Below are 14,128 nucleotides of genomic sequence, written 5' to 3' on the forward strand. Positions count from 1 at the left end.
TGTGTGTTTTGCGACATTGGCCCACAATGTTCCTTCCCCTGCCAACGGAAGTAATTCTTCTAATTTCGGGCGTGTGGCACATGAAGAGGATATGGTACATAGTGTTGCCTTGTGGGTGTGACTGCCGAATATGCTTTTGGTAGAATGTGGCGGGTGGGATCGAAAGGAGTAATCTGCATTAGCACTTTGAACATGAGTGTCGGATGTAATAGTGGATTGCCTTGTTGGATAAACTCCTCATATTCGACAGCTGTCAAGGAATCCAAAACATTTTGTTCAGTATAAGGCACAACTTTATCAAGTGGAGGTAGATTATGTACCTCCTGAGGTTGCTGTGGTGGAGATGGGATAGGTGCCAATATCTCCTTGGGGGGCGAGAGTGTTAGTGGAAAAATCTAATTCTGGCAGAGAGAAGGAAGAGTAGATACATTCAGCTTAGGAAGAGGTAGTAGGTGGCGCTCTAGGATAAGGATTAAGCAGCCTACTGGTGATATTAGAATATACAGGATAAGTGTTTTTGAAAAATGAAGATGGACCCTCATCTTCGCATTGACCAGAGTTAGGGGGTGGGTGGCTAGGTTTATGAGCTCTAAAAAAGTTTTGAATTTTAGGGGTTTCTTCATTATCAACATCCGAGTAATTTATGTGAGTGGCATCAAAATTATAGCTTACGTTTGTGAGCATAGCCTCTAAATGCTTGTGTATATTAGTATAGAGCTTAAGGATGCCAACTGGGTGATATATTAGTATAGAGCTTAAGGATGCCAATCGGGTGATATAAGGTAGACTCACAAAGATTTAAATGTTGGTGAGTATTATATACTTCTAACCACCCATGACTAATTAACCATTGATAAGTATTAGCTGCCACCTCGTAGTTGGCTGGTGTCACTGGTATGCCATCTGGAACAAACAGGTCGAGTTTGTCAACACTGTTGTCTCTAGGATGTTTGAATTTTGTAACACACGACACCAACTACAGAGGTTGAGGACTATAGGATGCAAGGGATAGAAGAAGATGTCTTGCGGGTTAGTTAATATAAGATCTCCCCTCAAAATACCCATAATGATTGTTGGGTCAGCATCTCATTCAGTATTTTGTTTAATAAGGGTTAATTCTCCTAGGCCTATATCTTCAGCTAAGTTGATGTCATATTGAAGTAATGAGTGTCAGTGTAGATAAAACAAAGTAAGAGTTTGAGGAGGGGACTGAGGAGTTACTGGCGAACTGTCCCAATTTCGAGGCACGCTCAAGGAGGTACACAGATCATCGGTGGGCTCCGGTCATCGTTGACTCCTTTCTTGTGCGGCCAATTGGCGAGCCAGATCCTGCATGCGGATATCAGCATTGCAGAGCTGGTTGGAAATGGTTGTCTCCCTGACCATCCTCTCAACATCCAGTTCCTCAAATATTATTGTTGCCACCTCCTGTGCTCTTTTGGCAGCAGTAGCTTCTCTTTGATGGGCCTCAGTAATTTGATTTAATTGTTGTGTTGCCAGTCTTTGTGTATCCTGTAATTGTGCTTCCAATTGTGATATTGTCTCTTGTATTCTTTGCGCCTTTGCTTGGTTGACGATTGTCTCATTGAGGGTCTTGATTTTCCCCGCATGTGCTTTGTTAGCCTGCTCTCTTTCCTGTTGCAGTCCTTACACTCTTTCTTGTTCTTCTTTGAGGTGGGCTGTGAGGAGCTCTATTTGTTGTCGAAGTATATCCTCATTATGCTTTACACCATCTTGGTACTCCTGCATTTCCTTAGCATGCCTGGTTGTGAGGCTCTATGTTTGTGCTATCTCTTTTTGTAGCTGCTCCTTTGTTTACTCTAGCCTTGCATTCAAGTCAGCATTTTTTGTACAATGGTTTGACTTAAAACTAAATTATTGCTTTCCAAGGCACTGTATCTATTTTCCTGTTCTTCTGTAGCCTTTAAACTCTTCATGATTACTTCTTTATGAGTTTCTTCTGCTGCTGCCAAATTTTCTTTTACGCTTTGTATCTGTGCATTCGCCTCTTCCAGCTGCTTCCATAGGTTGGTGTTCCTATCATGTAGCATGTGTGTTGTCAATAAATGGCAACACCACACCTTTTGTTCCTGTTCCCAGTTGGTACTAGTGGCAGCTCCTATTTCTGTAAGGGGATCATGGAGTAGTGCGTCTAAAGCCTTCCAATGTATCTTGAATGAATTGTTGAGAATCCACATCCTTGAAAGACCAAGTTGCGACGGCAGTGGCTTATTATCATCCAACCTTCTTTGTTTGCTTGGACTGGAAGTATCTGGGGAGTGTGGGTGCTTACTAGATTTTGCTGGATCCTCCAATTCTTGTGTTGCCACTGGTGCTTCTTCCATTACTAGTCCTTCCAAGGCATGATCCTTTGGTGTTTGTTCTTCAGCTCTCTCTATTGGTGTATCTGCTAGTCGTGAATCTTTGAGCGGGGAGAGGTCTTTGAAGATAAGTTGTGCAGGGCTTGTTGGAGGGGAGAGCTGTTGTTGTTGTTCCTACACAGTGGGGCTTTGTAGTTTTTCCTAGAGGGCCTCTTGGTATGTTTTGATCTTAGATGCCACTGTCGCTTCCAGTTGTTGAGATTCTGTTGTGACGTCTACTAGTAGCCCTCTCATTCTCTTGTTTGTCTTCTTCTCTCGGTCCTTCTTGATTTTCTTTATGAGCTCCTTTGTTTCCATTAACACTGCTTGCCCTTTCCATCCTTCCAGTAGCATCTGTAGGTTGGGCAGGGATGATAGCTAGCTGCAGGCTTTCCTCTAGTTCTGGCTCTTTTAACGGCCTTTGTGCCACATGGTTAAGTATTTGAGTTAAGAGGTACGGGTTGCTGATGTTTGACTGATGGGTTTGTGAAGTAGCAGACGTGAATCCGTAGTCGTGAGACTACAGACGTGAATTTGCAGTCTTGTCTTTTATGCATTTCATGTAGTCTTTTTTCTTGTAAAAATGACAATTTGCGATATACATTCAATGGATAATGCATGGCAAGCATCGAACGATCATTCCATGAACATTCAATATAGAACAAGGAATTCTCGACTTGACACAAATTTATATTATCACGAATTAAAGATATTCAAAAAAAGGAAAGCAATGTAATTGGCTGTTGAGTTCTTACCATTAAACGGCGTGAACTTCTTCGCACTCTTTCACGGCGTAAAACACTTAAAAAAATGGTTTACGTCGTGAAAGACTGTAGGGTGGTTCACGACATGAACTATTTTTCTGCAATTTCACGTGGAGACTATAAGATCGAATTTTTATCTTTTGTGCTCAAACACTTACACATGCACATGATGATGCATTGTTTTTCTTTTCCTGTTAATTTTACCATGGAAACCAAAGGTTCTCCTTGGCACTTTTTGGCATTTTTTGATGTAATCATTTTAATTCTATTTGGGAGGTTCCTAGTGTTCCTTCCACCCAACTAAATATTTTTGTTGCAGTGTGTTTGGTTGTGTATTGCTTATATTTGGGACACCCTTACCTTTACCTCCATGTGTCTTGTTCCATTCCGTATTCAGTGTAGGTATTGTTGTTGCCTGGGTCATTTTCAACTTTGTTTATTCTCCACACAAGTGCAAGTGTGGGGTTTGCTCTTTTGGGGAGTTGATGCTTCAAGCGCTCACCGTCCTTTGTATATTGATTCGAACTTGTTGTGGTGTTGACCATGGACTTTGGTTTGGGTACCCATATTGCTATATTGCCTTGATAGTAGCCTTGTGCTCGCAGTAGGTCTTTTCGGACCCATTGCTGACGACAATCATGAGGCCTCTGTAAGTGCTTGAAGTTCTGCCACTTAGTAGGTGCTGGCAATGTTCAACTTTTGAACTGGGCCTTCCCTTGAATACATTTATTACTCATTGTCTCCTTCCTCTCTGGTTGATCCTTGAGTTGATTCTTGGGCACCCATTTATGTGTGCCCTTGTATGTTGGGTATTGTGTAGGCACATTCAACACAGTGGGTGCAGATTCTGTTTTCTGAGTTGTTCTTCTACAATGATGATTTGTTTTCCTTGATTTGTTGAGGTCCATAATGGTATGGACATGACCTTCTCGCCGATGCTCAGTGATACTGTTCTTTCTTCCCATTGAATATTGCACTTGTTGGCACAGATCTAGGATCATCCTGAGATCATCTCCTCTTCCATTGTACTACCTACACGCATTACAAACACCTTTCCGACCAAGGGATTATTACTGATGGAAATATTAACATTTAAGTGCCTTTGCATGGCACTTATTGATGTCCTCAATTGAGGATCATGTTGTTAATCCGAATGGGATTAACAGACATAGTTGTGTGCTAAAAACCTTTTCAAGTTTAGGGCACTAACTTTGTTGCCTTCAAGTCTATTTCCACATCATCTAGTGTGGAAAAGATAGTTAAAATAAAACAGAGAGGATTGTTGTACCTCCTTTCTAGAGCATAGTGAAATCCTTGACGGCTCTATGCAAAATAGCTAGAGTGAAGGAACCCCTTTATCATTGAAAGAGAATTAAAAGGGACAACATATTTTCTTTTCATCTCTAAAAGTATCTACTATATCCTCTATTGGTGAGCCAAATAGTAATTAGCACAGAAAAGAACTAGATTATAATAGATAGTTTTTTGATAACTATTATAATTTCATCTTTTTTCAATAATATGTTATAATGTATGTAGTCTTACTTTCCTACTTAAAATTTTCCTCAATTGGTCATGTCTTGTGTCTGTAACTATGGGCATGAATGTTAATTGTACAACGTGTTAGAATTTAAGCTTCAAGATCACATTACGAATGAAACACTAACGACAAAAAAATGCATAGCTTGTTGCACATCTCTCTCCTCAAAGTTAGGTGGTAGCCCAGGACGCTTGCACAGAGGAAAATCAAGAAGTATCAGAGCCGCGCCTTCCACGAGTGTTCACACTACATAATATATCCATAAAGTACATCACTTGGGACTTCATCCTAACTTACTACCATATGCTCTTAAAGCGAAAATCTCCATAAGTATTCTATAGGACCATTATAAGTGTCCATCCAAGTTGTAGATTTGGATACCATTGCTTCATATCCTGAATGTATGACCTTTTGGTATATTTACCTTGACTCCTTAATATAAGATAATGGTAGTAGCTCTTGCTAACCCTAGGAATGGATTAACAGTAAAACTGACTAATTTATGCAAAGATGTTTATACCCTCTAAAGCTTAGAACTAAATGCACATGCCCAACACACCATTCTCAATGTCATGGCACCACACCCATGCCACCAAGCATTACATCATCACTTCACCCAAAACCATCCTATCATACCTTTTTGGTCATAACATGTCTACCATGGACATCGCTCATTGTTATATCCATTTCAGTCATTGCCACTCGTTCCATTATATTACCCTACATAAAAAGACTTATCTATCTCCTTGGAACATGTTGTATTGGGCATTGTGTACCTTAAGCACCATTCTTGGAAGTGGGAGATGAGGCCTTTCTAGCGGAGCTAAATTTGGCATCAAGTTTCAAAAACCAAAATTCATTCTTTAAAACTCACAATAAGGCCCTACAATGAGTAAAAAATAAAAAACGAATAATTAGTTGGTGTGAAGAAATTAAACCTTTTAGCTAAAACATTAAAAGAAAAACAAATGTTTTCTAAAACCTTTATGAGACAGTTGTACGGTTACCCAGGTACCTTTTCCCTTCCACATCAAAAGGTAGCCCTTCAACCCAATAGCTAGCCTAAAAGGGATACGTTGCTAGGTGAGAAGAGTCTGTTAGCCCTTCAACCCAATAGCTAGCCTAAAAGGGATACGTTGCTAGGTGAGAAGAGTCTGTGTGCCACGTGCGTGCATGGAGGCCAATGCCCGGAATGCTACCTCCGTATGTTGGGCTTGGTTAAATTGGCTCGCCGATATCAAGGAGGGCAAGCCTCTCTCGATCTCCAAAGATCTTGAGGACCTGTGTGCCAAGATAATGACATCCTTCTCACAGGTTTCGCATAGATCCATAATCCTCTATAGCTTGAAGGAGGTTGCTCTCCTTAATGAGTAATAATATTGGGATACGATTGCACAGGTTGCTCCATGAACAAGAAAATGTTGGTCGTCTTGCTTTTCAAACGTTAATGTTGACTTGAATTGATCATAGGTGAGAGCAATGGTTTTTTCCAACACTGAGGGTTACTTGGCGTATAGAATCAGGCAACGCGCGTGCATATCAATCAATCAATCAATCAATGAAGGAAGAAGAGGAGGTTACAAAGAGAGAGCGACAACAAAGATGCTTCATTGTAGGAGATGGGAAGCCATTTCCTTACAGAAGATAACAGGCTGGCATGATGGCGCCATGGCCATGGGGCAAGCGGGCCGTTCACGGCCGTTATGCTCACAGCGAGGGACCCTCGTCATCAATACTACAAAGGCCGGGCGGGGCCCGCCTCATGAGTCACATCACGAGGCACACATTCCAAACGGACACACAGCGTCCGTGACAGAAAAGGCTGCAAACTATAAAAAGCTCTCCAGAAACAATGGCAAGCGCACATGGCCCGCTCCTGCTCCCTGGAGAAGTTGGCGCCAGCTTGCGCGAATAATATAATATTTGCTTTTTTTTATTCCACCCACCCTACGTGGCTCTTGCCACTTGGACTGTCGGAACCACTTGCCGTAACATAGCCCCATCACGGACTTCATTGCCGGAATCACTTCTCATGCAGGTCCCTGACTCGTAGAACCTATGACAAATTTACCATCTCCCACACCGCTTCCAGCATCGCCTCTACCTACCGTCGTTCGACGTGAAGGACTCCGCGAAGCCCACGGGCCTGCTTGGCATGCTCCCGTTTGTATCGTCCAGATCGCTGTGCGCAAAGAAGGCGGAGGTCGAGGACGCGGAGACGTCCGCAAAGGCCTGCCATTTCTTCAGAGCCTGCGGCAGTGTCATGTCGAGATCGATGCCGATACCCTCATCGCCCTCAACATCCGTCGGCTTCCACTGTTCCACCAGCGGCAATAGCACGTTGACGGCATGGCCCATGTCCGGTCGGTGCCAGGCCTCCCTTGTCGTGCAGTGTCCGGCAAGCTCCGCCACCGATCGGATGCTCTGGAACGATTCGTCCGTCACCTCCAGCACGGGATCGATGGCGCGCAGGAAGTCGTCATGCTTGGAGGTCATCCGCCGGAACCATGCCACAAGGTGGACGCTTTCCTCCGCCTGCGTTTCGTCCAGCGCTTTCCGCCCAGTGATAAGCTCCATGAGGACGACGCCGAAGCTGAAGACATCGGATTTGGTTGTGACGCGGCCGGTAACTGCAAAAACAAGGGACGGAAATCTCAATGTGTTCACCATAGATTCCCGTTCATAGAAGTCCGTTCTAGGCATTCCGACAGCACGGAAACAGAGAACAAAAACAGAATTGTCCGGAACAAACCTGCGTACTCCGGAGCTAGATAGCCGAACGTGCCCGCAAGCCTGGTTTCGACGGAATTTTTGTCTTCCGACGCAAGTTTGACAAGGCCAAAGTCGGAAACTTTGGCTCTGTAATCGTCCCCAAGGAGAATGTTGGACGGCTTGAGGTCCCGGTGAATGAAGCTCGCCTGATGCGCCAGCCCATGCAAGTATTCCATGCCGCGAGCCACATCTAAAGCTATACTCAGCCGCCTCTTAAGACTCAGGGGCGGCAGACTGAGCTTCCCATACTCAAACAAATGCTGGCTGAGAGGGCCAAGCGGCATGTACTCGTACACCAGTAGCCGCTCATTCCCTTCAATGCAGTAGCCCAACAACGCCACCAGATGCCGGTGCCGGACTTTCGTCAATACAGCAATCTCCGACTGAAACTCTTTCAGCCCTTTGTTGCTCACAACAGACGCCTCCATCCTCTTGACGGCAATCTTTGTTCCGTCGTCCAGCTCCCCCTTGTACACTACGCCAAAGCCGCCCTTGCCCAGCACATTCTCCGGGCTGAAATTGTTGGTCACATTCCGCAGAACTTGAATAGAAATCACCAGATTGCCTGCCTCCACCATCTGCACCCCTTCGCCGCTCGCCAAGCTCTCCGTCCGGCTCTCCGTCAAGTCGACCACTCTATTTCCGACGGTGATCTTCACCAACTCCGGATCATCTGGCCCTCCTGCAGGATGCACCATTACTGCATTTGGATTCTGCACCCTGCTGTATTTCTTCCTTTTCTTCACCAAAAATAGAACCAGCATGCCCGCCAAGAAAGCTACGCCCACAGCTCCGGCAATGCCTCCGGCGAGGACTCCGACAGAAGAACGCTTGTGTGGCTTCTCTTGCGGTGACGGTTGCCCGGTCGTTGACGGTGCTGGTTGCCTGGTCGTTGACGGTGCGGATGGGTTGCTTCCAGTTGGCGAACCTCCCGTGCCAACCACTGTGGCAGGGGGTGCGGTGATGGGCGGCTGCGCGCCTGTGGTAGGGGTTGTTGGAGCAGGCGCCCGTTGGAGCTTGTCGATGATAGGATTGCCAGTGACATTCAAGTCCACGCCCGGCAGGGCCGGCACAGGACCCGAAAGGTTGTTGTTCTGGAGCGACAGGCGGCGGAGCGAAGGGAGGGAGGCAAGAGACGATGGAATTATTCCGGTGAGACGGTTGTCGTTAAGAATGAGGTTCTGCAGAGAGGTGAGATTGGCGACGGCTGCAGATATGATGCCAGAAAGCCTGTGGCTGGGAAGGTTTACGCTGATGACTTTTCCGGTTGCAGGGGAGCACGTGATGCCCATCCATGTGCAAGGATCGTTGCCGCCCCACGATACAGCCAAGTCGCTCGGATATCCTACACCGCCCAAGAAAGCGATCAGCGCGTCCACTTCTGGCGCACAAGCACCGCCCAATTCCTGCGAGCAAAAAAGGTTCCCTGCAAAGGTAAAATTTGCCGGATTGAGAGACGGAATCTTGGGCAGCGCTCCGTCAAGATTATTGTGCTGGATGAAGAAGGACGTGAGGGAAGAGGAATTGGCGAAAGTAGCGGGGATTGGTCCGACAAGCTGGTTGTCATTTAATCTGCACTCTTTCAAGGTGACGAGGGAGCCGAGGCCTGCCGGAATGGGGCCAGAAAATGCATTCACCTGAAGCCATAGCTGGGAGAGTGTCTGCATTGCTCCGACAGGCTCGATGGTTCCGTTGAGGGGGCTTGGACCCAGCTGATTGTTGAGCTGAAGAGAGACGAAGCTAGCTGTGGAGTAGGATGCCGGAATGGAGCCAGAAAGGTAGTTGTAAGCTAGACGCAGGTTCTGCAGGTTGGGCAGGGCTGCGAGGAAGTTGGGCAGGCTGCCGGAGAGATGGGTGGAGGTGAGAGAAAGGGTGGAGAGCTGCTGGAGAGCAGCGACGTTGGTTGGAAGAGACCAGCCGCCGGAAGATTGATTCAAAGAAGAGTAATCCAGCGAGATTAAGGTGAGGGAGGTGAGGCCGAGGAAGAAATCGGCAGGGATTGTCGTGAAGGATTGAAAATCCAGGTACGCTGTCTGCAGGCGGGAGAGGCCGCTGAGCGATGGAAGGGGTCCGGTGAAGTTGTTCCCCTGCAACCCAATGGCCTGCAGATTCACCATCTGGTTGAGCGACGCAGGAAGTTCGCCGATTAAGTTGGTATTCTTCAGCTGAATTCCGGTGACAGACGTCCCGTCGCACTGGATGTATTCCCAGGCGCTGCCGCATGGATCGTCGCCGGACCACGCCGGAAGCTTGGCCGTGCCGCCAACGTTCTGCAGGAGCTCCTTCAGCACGGCGAAGTCCACCGGATCCGTCGCCCCCTCCGCCGCCGTCGCTAGAAGAAGCGCCAAGGCGATGGCAACGAACAGAGTGGAGGTCGGGGCCATTGCCAAGTTCCCGACTATCTCCGTTGACGGAAGCTTGTGACGGAAATATTTGCTGCAGATTATGCCGTTGTCATATAGGTCAATCACATCTGGACAAAACTTGCAGATCAAGGGCAAGCAGAGACAAGTAGCTACGGCTGTAACAGAAACACGACATCGATGGGAATGGAGAAACGAAGAGAAGAGAAGAGAAGAGAAGGTCTTGGCTATATGGCGACAGAGGAGACGATGCTAGGGCCGAGAAGGTGGAGAACATAAATTGATTTTAGGGCGGGGCACCCTTCCCTTGATTTTGTTACCTCTACCTGACACTATTTTTAAGGGAGGAGGGGCCACCATTCTCTCGATTTTGTTAACTCTAGTTACTCTACCTGTTGATTGTGGAGTTCCAAGCCGGATGACTAGTTCACGCGTCTTGGATACTAAATGTGAAGATTTTTCAAATTGACTTGATTTCTCGGAAAAAAAAAATATTTTCAACCAATCAAAATAAGGACAACTCTTAAAATTTATATGCTGGTTTTATAACAAAAATATGTGAAAATTTATTAATTAAAATAAGGTCTACTTAAAATCTCTACAAGTTTTTTAAAAAAAATTTGCGGTGCTAGAATGTTTTTTTTTTTCGAGTTGTGTGTGTTACATTGATTGAGAAAGAAAGAATGAAAAATTATATTACTTCAAAGACCAAAATGGCCTATGAGACACAATACAGATCATAAAGTTTATGTAGGTCTTAACTCTTAGAGTCTTGACCTAAGCTAAATCTCTGGCTTAGCAAAAGAAATCCCCATTGGAAATTGATGTTCTTTTTATTTTAGTTTTTTATTTTTTATTATATAATAGAAAAAAAATATTTATCTGTTACAACTAGTGGCCACATGTCAAACTACCCCTCTCTACCTAGTACATATACATCACATCATGTTCATTAACCACCGTGATTAGCACAAGGTGGGATGTAAACTCATTATAATCATAAAGCAACGCATTTGGCAAAAATGGATGTAAACTAATGAAATCATTAGGCACCATAAATAGCAGAAATAGGCCTTTAACATGCAACTACATCACACAGTAGATAAATTAGCTTCACAAAACATGGAAAAGTCGCATCGAAGACCTTTTTAGGTTTTGCCACATAGATAGGCATGTGTTTCCAAGTGAGGAGATGAGACTAATGAACCAATCAAAATAAGGACAACTCTTAAATTTAAATGATGGTTTTATAACAAAAATATGTGAAAAATTATTCCTTAAAATAAGGGCTACTTAAAATCTCAACCAGTATTTTTAAAATTTTGCAGTGCTAGAATGCATTTTTTTCGATCACTTGTGTGTGTGTGTTGATAAATTATATTACTTCAACGGCCAAAGAACCAAAGAACAGAGAGAACAACACAAATTAATCTATAAACTACACCAAAAATGTCATTCAACCATGCATGAGGTAAAATCGCTTGCTTCTAAATATAAATACAAGTGTTTTAAAAAATAAACCTACAATAGTTATCATCTAATAGATATAAACACAAATATCAACACCAAACCTTAAATTATTTTAAACACAAATATCAACACCAAACCTTAAATTATTTTAAAAACAAATTAGTCATTGAATTCCTCACCCTTGTATCTCTTGATCCTTGATCCCAAATGCTTTAACTGGCCCATTTTCCCTAAAGCTCACTATGTCCTCTTCTTGTAATTTGTTCAGTTATTCAAGAAGGTAAATGGCCCATGCATTTTATCTATTAGAGGTGTTCTTGGTGATGCCAAAGCGCCCACAAAGAACAACTTTGTCATGTTAAAAAAGAAAGAAAGCATGTGAACCTGCTCTATATATAAGTGACCTATTTGTGTCTGGTTAAAGTTGACTTTGCTGGATTTCATATTGTTGGTCATCAATTGAGTCGTGGCATTCCTCAAGCTTTAGTTGGAGCATAGGATGCGGCTAGTTTAAACCATTGGAGTAGAATTGGGTTGGTTGGGCTAGAATGGAGCAAGGTTGGGACACTACCGATGAATTGAATAATCGATAGCAGTAGGGCTAGGTTACACAGTTAAGATGAGTTGAGTAGTGATACACCTTAATTATGCGCCAAGCCTAGAGAGATTGAATCGAAGAAGTGTGAACTACGTACTACATTGCATGTAGACAAGTAAGGTACAACACAAAGAGAGAGAGAGAGAGAGAGAGAGAGAGAGAGAGAGAGAGAGAGAGAGAGAGAGATTGAAATGATTGATTGATTGTGTGTCATGGTCTTAACCAACCAATAAACCACATTTGGTCAATGGTCATGTTGAAGCTCAGGGGGTGCACTACTAAGAAACCCTATGTAGTATCACGTCTGCTCAAGGGGTATTTAAAAAACCCCATTACTTGTGAATTTTTCATGAATAAAATGACCCCTTTTCCTTTCTGGACTTACGGCTTTTTAAAAAAATCAATTAAAAAAACCCCTTTTGTAAATGTATTTTTAAAAATTTACCTTAAAATTTTGAATTAAAAAACCCCTTCATTTGAACTCACGTGCTATACTTACATATTTTTGGGTGAACCCTTTGAGTGTTGAAGTGGTTAAAAAATGAGTCAGATGACTAGTATGTCAATATGACAAATGAGTTCTTGACTAGTATGTCAATATGACAAATGAGTTCTTCTATGTGTAACCAACCAAGGTTACAGAGATAAAAAGTGTCTACAAATTTTTGAACCCCTTCATAGGAACATAAGAGATAGCCTCATTACAATAGAAAGAGACTTAAAACTTTAAAAAAACAATGATTTAGAAATCTTACATTTAGAGACATAAAATTGTCATTTTTCAGAGCAAGTACAAGTTGTCATTTGTGTTTAGATTTCGTAGCAAGTATAAATGAGAAGATCCCTCACCAAGTAGAGAGTGAACTACTCAACATAGTTTTTTCTTTGAACCCAAAATTATTGAAGGGGAAGAGTTGTTACCTTCCATCATCTAAACTCGAGACATGTGTTAGTACAATGCTATCCACATTTGGAAAGGCAGGAGTCATTGCCCACCCCACCTGTTAAATGGTCACAACAAAAGTACTCAAAGAAAAAATGACATTCGTAGTAATATGAAAAGGAAATACATAAGTCTTAACCAAGTAGATTTTTTTCTTTATCTCATAGCAAAATATCATTATACACTAATAGCTAAAGCAATTAAATCAATGAAGGGTTAGAAGAACAAAGTAAATAAAAAATATATTTTTGGTTAAGCAGGAAAAAGTTTTAAAGAATCGTAACATTAATATTTATGTATTATTTTTTAAGAAGACTTTAATTTAATCATGCATGAGGTAGGTTTATGCAGTTACCCATAATACACATTCGCAAGCCAAAAGGCTATGTGAAATTTGAGCAAACAAAGTTTTTTTTTATGAAAAACAAAATCCTAACCTTTGTCGACCACCCCCTCTTCCTTTTTTCTTTTTTATTAATTAAACCACCACTTAAATAAAATAAAATAAAAAATTAACCCCAACTTTTTTCGTGTAACAGATGATTTCAAAGGTTACCCCCCAATTTTACTTTTTTTATTAATTACTCCCCACTCCCCTGCCCTACCCCCTTCTCATTTTTGGAACCTCCCCCATTTTTGAATAAATTAATATATTTTCTTTACAAAATAACTTAGTTCCCCCCTTATTTTTTTGCATTGTCTAAATACCTATTTTCCCTGTTTTTTGTGCTCTCTCTCTCTCTCTCTCTCTCTCTCTCTCTCTCTCTCTCTCTCTCTCTCACGGATCTATTTTTCTAGGAAAATAGAGTCTTAAAGAAACTTTGCAAGAATTGATTTAATTCAAATAACTCATCAAATACCACATGCTCAACATATTCAATAATTGAGAGAAAACAAATAAAAATACTTAGCTCACAAAGCATGACTCCAAGATTGGGTGCAATCATCCCCCCTCATGTATGTGGCCTATTCCCCACACATGAGTATTTACGAGATACTTTATTCCAAATTAGGCCATAGGCTCCAAAAATACAAAAAAGCTGTTTTTCTTGCACAACACTCTCTTATGCTCAAAATAGAGGGCCCATAAATGGAGGCTAGGGTTTAAAGCATATCATGCTTTTATAAAAATTATTAAAGATCAAGTCTATGCTTAATAAACTAAGGCTTTCCAAATAAATCAAAATGTGCACAAGCTAGCACATGTATATACAAAGCTTGTTTACAAAAATGGTGTGCCAAGTAATAAATTTGTACAATTCCTTCTCAATCTTTGGAATCCTCTTCACCAATAAAATAACCAACAATAAATTGGTGA

At 42.6% G+C, this 14,128-nt stretch overlaps 1 protein-coding gene across 1 annotated transcript; it reads right to left on the reverse strand.

Moving 5' to 3' along the window:
* Positions 1 to 6,251: 6,251 nt before the first annotated feature.
* Positions 6,252 to 10,470, reverse strand: LOC147624295 (receptor-like kinase TMK3). Its single transcript, XM_086819265.1, has 2 exons — positions 7,417 to 10,470; positions 6,252 to 7,294 (listed from the first exon to the last, which is right to left on the reverse strand). Exons 1-2 carry the CDS (start codon positions 9,818 to 9,820, stop codon positions 6,765 to 6,767), a joined length of 2,934 nt encoding a protein of 977 aa, XP_086675391.1. The 5' UTR covers positions 9,821 to 10,470; the 3' UTR covers positions 6,252 to 6,764.
* Between the last annotated feature and the right edge of the window lie 3,658 nt (positions 10,471 to 14,128).

The sequence above is a fragment of the Cibotium barometz genome, chromosome 25 (genome assembly GCF_041138505.1).
Source record: "Cibotium barometz isolate CiBa-2024 chromosome 25, ASM4113850v1, whole genome shotgun sequence".
NCBI classification, from domain to species: domain Eukaryota; kingdom Viridiplantae; phylum Streptophyta; class Polypodiopsida; order Cyatheales; family Cibotiaceae; genus Cibotium; species Cibotium barometz.